The sequence below is a fragment of the Nestor notabilis genome, unplaced genomic scaffold, assembly GCF_000696875.1.
Source record: "Nestor notabilis isolate BGI_N333 unplaced genomic scaffold, ASM69687v1 scaffold3264, whole genome shotgun sequence".
Lineage (NCBI taxonomy): Eukaryota > Metazoa > Chordata > Aves > Psittaciformes > Psittacidae > Nestor > Nestor notabilis.
This window is the reverse complement of record NW_009926711.1, coordinates 8,930-16,662: the sequence shown is the minus strand read 5'-3', so window position 1 is coordinate 16,662 and position 7,733 is coordinate 8,930. Positions and strand designations below refer to the sequence as shown.

At 53.7% G+C, this 7,733-nt stretch overlaps 1 protein-coding gene across 1 annotated transcript in view; it reads left to right on the top strand.

Moving 5' to 3' along the window:
• The first annotated feature begins 398 nt into the window (after positions 1–398).
• The window catches only part of TMPRSS9 (transmembrane protease, serine 9), a 14,298-nt gene continuing 6,963 nt past the window's right edge, over positions 399–7,733 (top strand). Inside the window, exons 1-9 of the mRNA XM_010013671.1 lie at positions 399–522; positions 1,517–1,644; positions 2,097–2,164; positions 2,555–2,733; positions 3,843–3,884; positions 5,237–5,408; positions 5,645–5,919; positions 6,065–6,201; positions 7,288–7,606. Coding sequence (XP_010011973.1) covers positions 399–522; positions 1,517–1,644; positions 2,097–2,164; positions 2,555–2,733; positions 3,843–3,884; positions 5,237–5,408; positions 5,645–5,919; positions 6,065–6,201; positions 7,288–7,606 — 1,444 coding nt within the window. The remainder of the gene's footprint in view (positions 523–1,516; positions 1,645–2,096; positions 2,165–2,554; positions 2,734–3,842; positions 3,885–5,236; positions 5,409–5,644; positions 5,920–6,064; positions 6,202–7,287; positions 7,607–7,733) is intronic.

Sequence of the window (7,733 nt, the reverse complement as noted above, 5' to 3'; positions counted from 1 at the left end):
TGGGACCCCAGTGCAGGGTCTGTGATGCCAGGACACTGGTTCAGCACTTACCCAGAGCTCGTGTCACCAAAAGTGCCTGTGCAAAGCACGGAGATGGAGGCATCAGGCTGGTTTGTACTCACAGTGTACAAGGTCATACTCAGTGGTGGCCTTCTAGGAAGAAAGGAAGGGGAGGGGCCACCATGGTTGATGTATTCATGTCCTACAACCTGAATGGATTAGTAAAATCTCCTGCCTGCAGCCTGAGGGGACGCAGTATGCATCCATCCTTTGACTTCTTGTGCTAATGCACTGGTTGGAGCCCCTGTGGTAACCATGGCTGTCACATTTCATCCCGGACATGTCCTTCTCCTCTTCTTTTTAATCACAGGGGCCATTTGTAGAGCTGCTCAGAAAGCATGGACCAGATAAAGCCAGAACTGGGTGCCCATAGAAGGGGACTGAGGGCCAGCTGCTGGAAGGGAACCATTGCTGCTGCCGTGGTGGGCAGCATCACAGCCCTGTACCTGGGGATCCTGCTGGGTGAGTGTGCAGCCACATACCTTCTTCCAGTTTATATGCTCCAAATGGTCTGCACAGCTCACAGTCCTCATAGCAAAGATCCTCAAAAGCCTTCTGCTGAGGACAAAACGCAGTTAACTCTCTGCCCCCACACACAAACCACTTTATCTTCAGTGTTGCATGACACATATGCTCTATACCTCTCCCGCTCTACTAACCTGAACTCCTTCTGTGACAAGATGACCCACTTACTTAGTGGATGAGGGAAAAGCTGTGGATGTTTTCTACCTAGACTTTACTTTTGACACCATTTCCCACAGTGTATTTAAAAGATGTGTAGATGTGGTGCTTGGAGACATGGATTAGTGGTGAACTTGGCAGTGTTGGGTTAACAGCTGGACTTGATGATCTTAAGGGTCTTATCCAAGCTAAATCATTCTATGATTCTACCCTCTAATCTCTCCCTGACTTCTGTACCCAGCACGACTTTCCCCAGCCTCTTCCTGCAAGGATGGGGCTAATCTGGTATTGCACTGCCAGGTTGTACCCATAGGTTCAGGAACCTTTTGTAGAATCATAGTATCATGGAATGGTTTGTGTTGGAAAGGATCTTAAAGCTCATCTAGTTCCAGCCCCTTGCCATGGGCAGGGACACCTTCCACTAGAGCAGGTTGCTCCAAGCCCCTGTGTCCAACCTGGCCTTGAACACTGCCAGGGATGGGGCATAAACTTTTGTCTCAGGCTTGAAAAAACCCACCATTTTCAAGCTCAAATGAGTTCTTTTTGCCAGATTCTCCTGTTGCACATGTGCAGGGTAGCCCAGCACAGCCATGGGGCGCCCCCAAGGCAGCCAGGGGTGGGCAGGGACAGTCAAGCTACTCAAAGTTGGGGGGGTCTAAAGGACATGATGAGACCCCTGCTCCAAAGCAGACAGCGAGGAAACCTGGGTCTAGCCATGGCCCCAAACCTCCACATGTCCTTTGTGCCTCTGACAGACACCTTCCCTCTCTGGCAGCCTGTCATCCCACAGGAGAGACCAGCTTTGAGCACACAGTGGAGCTGGGAGGAATCAGCTTCAACAGCAGCTTGCAGACAGAGAACTCTGACTACTACAGGGTGCTGACACCCGCTCTTGAGAGGCTGGTGAGTCCATCTGGGCTGGACAGGAGAAGACTTGGGAAGGACTCTGGTGGTTCCCCAGGGTGCAGCTCGACTGTCCTCATCCAGCAGAATCAGGATGTGAAGGGCAGGAGGAGACAGGGATTTCTTAACCATCAGCAGGGTATACCCTGGGCTGAGCTCTGCTTTGAGAGGCCCTGTCAGGACCCTAAGAGACATCTGCAGAGTGGGAAATGTGTGCTCAAGTCTGTTCCTTGCAAAAGAAAGGTGGTAGGAAGGCAAAAAGGAAAGATGTGCTGCCTCATGCCCCGAGCCAGGGAAAAGGGTTACACGTGAGCTAGACCCAGGTATCCCTGCTGCCTGCGGAGACAAGAGAAGATGCTTCAGCTCCCTGAAAAATCCCAGGCATCATCCAGTCCCATGTCCAAGGGCTCTTCTGCCCAGTAAATATGTGACCATCGTTCTTTGCTTTGCAGTTTCTGTCCAGTTTCCAGGACTCCCAGTTGGACTGGATGTGCACTGGTTGCACCATCCTGGGTTACAGGTGAGTGGAGGCAGCTCTCTGCAGGCTGTCGGTGCGTGTTGCAGCTCATTCTGACAAGCTCCACCACGAAGGTGAGCTCACATCTGTGTTCTTGTTGAAAACTAGTTCAAATTAAATCTGCTTCTTGGGCAAGGCTGGATTTTCCAGGATCACACCAATGTGCTGGATTCTTTCATTTGGAAATGCAGTCAGACAGGCAGAGGAAAACAGCTTTGTCCAACCAAAGCTGAACTTCAGGCTCATTTGAAGCAAACATTGCAAATGACCATTTCAACCCGGAGGAACTTGCACCTTAAATTATTAAGAATCAGTTTTACTTCCCTCGAGTTCCCTGCAGGAGCCTGTCCCTTGTACTGACCATGGAGCCAATGTTCCCATTGATTCTTCCAGCAGGAACGGAAACTCAAGCGTGATCGTCCGCTTCCGCCTCCGCTTCGCTCCCCAGGATTCCCATCCCCTGAGCTCTGCCGTGGAGGAGGAAGCTCTCCGGCATGGGCTGGCGGCTGCCCTGCACAAGCAGGGGCTCTCCCTGGATTCCTATGGGACTATATCCTCAGCTTCTCTTACAGGTAAGACCTCCCAGAACTGCCAGGCGCCAGGGCAAGGTGCTAGCACCAAAGGCCACACTGGCAGCACCACAAACCATGTCTCAGATGCTCAAACTGCCTCAGGGCTTTAGCTCTGGGTGTCCAGTTGAGGCTTCCTGCCCAGCAGCAGTGCTAGAAACGGAGGCAGCCAAGCAATAGAACAAAAGGTGCTCTGTCTGCCCCCCAAGTGCTGCCAGCTCCACAAGGCAGCAGCAGAGACATGCCTAGATCTTGGTAGTTGCTCAACAGATGTTTGTGGGGAGTCCCTAAGTCCTCTTCCAACACGAATGTGGTCCTGTCAGAGCAACTCTGGGGGCCTGCAGCAACCACACAGCCTTAAGCATAAATTGCAGTTTCTTTGGCTTTTCTTGCAGCACCTGGAAACAGCCTGAGGGATAAAAGATGAAGCTTCAGGAGGTTAATTGCTGGGTTGTCTGTACCTACAAGTGTGCAGCAGCCCATAGGCAGTCCTTGGAGTTGTAGCAATAATTCCTGCTTAGGTAGATGTTTCTCATATTTGAGTTATTCTCTGGAACCACCTGAATGGAAATTCTCTTTTCCTTCAGTGACTGGAGTTTACGTGGCCGTAGGACTCCAGGTCCAGCAGATTTAAACAAACATGTGCCAGGAAAACATGAAGCTGTGCACTCCCTGCAGTGAAGGAGCGGATCCCTCACTGGATCTTTGGGAGCCTCGTGCAGCCCAAATGGAGGGTGCAGAGATGGCCCCCTGCTTTAGGCATCATCCCTGCACAGCTTCAGCTTCGGAGCCTGCTCCCTCGGAATTCTTGGGAATTTCTCCCCGAACCTGGGATCATCCCAAAAGCCTTTAGGGATGCAGAGAGCTGCTCCTGTGCCCGTAGTGGTGCAAGCTGGAGAAGGGAACTGGGCCAGGAGCTCATCACTGGCTGTGGGGCAGGAAAGTGATTGCCAGGTAGGAGGAAAAGCAAAGCCTCTGACAGCCCTGGCCTGGGAGCAGCAGAGTCCATGAGAGCACACAGCTCCTGGGCCCCCAACTCGGATACCCCCTTAGCCCCATTCCTCACTGCGCCCCATTTCTCACTGAGCCCCATTCCTTCCACTTTGTCACAGGTCCCAGCGAGGTTTCTCCCCGCAGACCTGGACTGAAATCAGGTAAGAGGCAGGCAGCAGGAAGAGCCATTGCCCCAGCTCTTTGGCTGCGCTGTGCAGCCTGAACTCCAGCCTCCTCCTCACCAGTGGCCTGGCTGCAGGTACAACAGGTATTTGTGCCCCATCCTGTTAAGCCTGGAGAAGAGAAGGTGACCGGGAGACCTTAGAGCAGTGCCTAAAGGGGCTCCAGGAAACGTGGAGAGGGGCTTTGGGCAAGAGCCTGTAGGGACAGGACAAGGGCAATGGCTTTAACCTGCCAGAGGGGAGATTGAGATGAGCTCTGAGGCAGAAGCTCTTCCCTGGGAGGGTGCTGAGGCGCTGGCACAGGGTGCCCAGAGAAGCTGTGGCTGCCCCATCCCTGGCAGTGTTAAAGGCCAGGTTGGACACAGGGGCTTGGAGCAACCTGCTCTAGTGGAAGGTGTCCCTGCCCGTGGCAGGGGGTGGAGCTGGAGGAGCTTTAAGGTCCCTTCCAACACAAACCATCCTATGATTCTATGATCTTGTCCATAACCTGGTGGTCCAGGGCTCTGTGCACCTTTTGCCCTGCAAGCTCACCAAAAGCTGCAGCTCTGCTCCCAGCTCCATCCTGCAGGGACTCTGGCACTGCCAGGGAGAAAGTGACAAGGACACCATGGTGGTTGTCCCTGGGGAAGCTGGGGGCTGGTTGCTGGGAGGGCTGCAGAAGACACAAGTGACTCAAGTCTTGTTGTGCCATGGAGCTGCCCTGCAAATATGTTTGCTTGTCCCAATACCCAGTACACGTGGAAAGAAAACCAGGAATGTGACAGCCAAATGCCACTGAGGAAAGGGGCTTTAGTCAGTCTGTCTCAGGAGGTCTCCTGGACATGGGCCACTACCCACTGCTGCAGACCTTGACAGCTGAAGCTCCACTGGGCTTGTGGCACTGAAGAGAGCCAAGGACTCAGAACAACTCGTCAGGCCGACCACAGATGTCTGCATCAGGATGAGGGCAACTATACCTTAGAAACACCTTGGTCCCCCCACTAATTGCAAGGGTCATGACAAGGCCCACTTTGCTGGGGGGGTGGCATGCTGGGCAAGCACCACATGCCCACGAGCTGCTGGGAGCAGTGGCTGAGCTTGTGAAACAAGGTGTTTCTCTCCAGAATTCCCTGCTTTAGAAGAGTTTCAGGGAGGATGCTGTGACGGGCCAATGCTTTGCACCACCCTTTTCCAAGCCTGCAGGTTAAAGTCTGCCCTGTGACATCCCTGGCACTGTCCCTGTGCTGGGAGTGTGCCCGGAGCTGAAGCTGTTTTTCCCACTTGGTCCTGAGAGCACTTTGCTGGGTGCAGCTGCAGGAGCCCAGGGCACTGGCTCTCTCCCTCCCTTGCAGAATGCGGGAGCCGTCCTGCCATGCAGACTGCCAGCAGGATAGTCGGGGGCTCGGAGGCATCCAGAGGGGAGTTCCCATGGCAAGTCAGCCTGCGGGAGAACAATGAGCACTTCTGTGGAGCTGCAATCCTCACGGAGAAGTGGCTGGTGTCTGCTGCTCACTGCTTTACTGAGTAAGCTCCAGCCGCGCGGTTCCCCCACCCCATTCCCAAAAGCTGCTGTACCTTCCGGCTCAAGCTCCTGCTGCACCACCGTGCCTCGTTTCCTTCCTCTACGAGATGAAGCCATGGGGAGCTTCTGCCCCAGAGGGGATGGTGGGATGGGTGGGATGGGCAGCATCACCCCCACCAGGTCTGCAGGTCAGTGCTGTGGCCACAGGCTCAAGTGGTCCTGGCTGTCTCTCTTACAGGTTTCAGGACCCAGCCATGTGGGCAGCTTACACGGGAACCACGTCGCTCAGAGGCTCAGACAGCAGCGCAGTGAAGATGGGCATCGCACGGATCATCCCGCACCCCTCCTATAACACCGACACGGCCGACTATGATGTGGCCGTGCTGGAGCTGAAGAGACCCGTGAGCTTCACTAAGTACATCCAGCCTGTGTGCCTGCCTGACGCTGGGCACCACTTCCCCACCAGCAAGAAGTGCCTTATCTCTGGCTGGGGCTACCTCAAGGAGGATTTCTGTAAGCAAAGTGTGGCAGTCGGTGAAGGAGGCTGGCGGGGTGGGAGCAGTGCAAGAGGCACTAGGGAAGGGGGCTTGGGCCATGCCGGTGAGCTGTGACATGGTCTCCCTGCCCCGAGCTCATGGTTCACATCTTTCTCATTTAGTAGTGAAGCCTGAATACCTGCAGAAAGCAACAGTGGAGCTGCTGGATCAGACACTGTGCTCCAGCCTCTACAGCCATGTCCTCACGGACAGGATGCTTTGTGCTGGCTACCTGGAGGGGAAAATAGACTCCTGCCAGGTAAGCTTTGCCCAGGGAAGCCAGAGACCCCACAAGAGTCTTTTCCCTCCCAGTATGCACCAAGTAGCACTTCAAGAAGCAGGATCTCACACCATGGTCATGATTCCCCCCAAAAGATTTGAGGCCTTGGACCTTAGTCCCAAGGGACTGCAGAAGACAAAAATGAGGGTATCTTCTCTAGTGCCCAGAGAAGGGCACTGCTGTTTAAGGGGCTCTTTTGGCTATTTAACCACTTCGCTTCCTAACCTGTAATCAGGGTTGACACTACCAATGTACCCAGCAAGTCCTCAGGTCAAAATCCAGATGGCAAAGGGCAGCAGTAGAAATTAAACCATACACAACAGTATTTTGGGGAACAACTTGGGTTTTCCCTGGTTAGCCTTTATCTAGCTTAGAATCGCAAGTGGTCCGATGGAGAAAATCCTGCCTTTCACAGTGTGTGGGGAAAGGAGGACTGTCCCCATGGTTTGGTAGAGACCTTCAAACCTGCAGCCACCAGCTGAGCAAAACTGCACTTCTCTGGTGGTAACCCTTTCTGCACCAAGTGTAGCTCAAACACCAGGGAAGGGGCTAAGAATGGAAGATACGAGGTTATTCATTACTTACCTAGAGCAATCCAACCGCCAAAAGGCAGTGCCAGCTTCACAGACACTGCATATCCTATATCAGACGCTCATATGGCCCCATCCTATCAAAGAATTGACCAGGGAATCATAGGCCAAATCAAGAAAACCTCATGCAAAGATTAGCATGGTCTCCCTGGGTTGTGTATCATGCAACAAGCACCCATCGTGTGGCTGTTTAGGGGCTGCTGGGCTTAACCTTTAAGAAAGGTTAAACCAATAGAAGTGGCTACCCTAGATTTTATGGAGGGCATCCTTGTGTTCTGGCATATCAAGGCTACTGCTTAATAGCCAAAGACCAGCACAGGAGATGCTTCACCACCAGCATGTTGGAGGAAATAAGCAGAGATGAGCTGGGACACACAGGGACAGAAAGATCCTGGGTGACAGAAGTGTGCTGAGGGTGGCCAGGGCAAGCGCAGAGGACCCCCAGGAAGAGCTCACCATCTGGCTTCTCTTGCAGGGTGACTCTGGTGGGCCCCTGGTTTGCCAAGAACCATCTGGCAAGTTTTTCCTGGCGGGAATTGTGAGCTGGGGCATTGGATGTGCTGAAGCCAGGCGGCCCGGGGTTTACACACGTGTTACCAAACTCAGAGACTGGATCTTGGATGCTATTTCTGAGTTCCCCACCTCCATAGCCCGTACCGTCCCTCTAACACACTCCAGCACTAACAGTAACATGGTCAACTCTGAAGAGCAAAACTCCACCACCAGCAGAGCAATCCCCACCACTTCACCAGCCCCAGCTGCCAGCAAGACAGTGACTGCACCAGGACCACAAGGTACTAGCACCCACCCTGCTGCAGGTACAGGTCCAAACATCAGGTTTGTTCTTCTGCTGAGCTGAGCTCTTCCCTGTGAGGGTGCTGAGGCGCTGGCACAGGGTGCCCAGAGAAGCTGTGGCTGGCC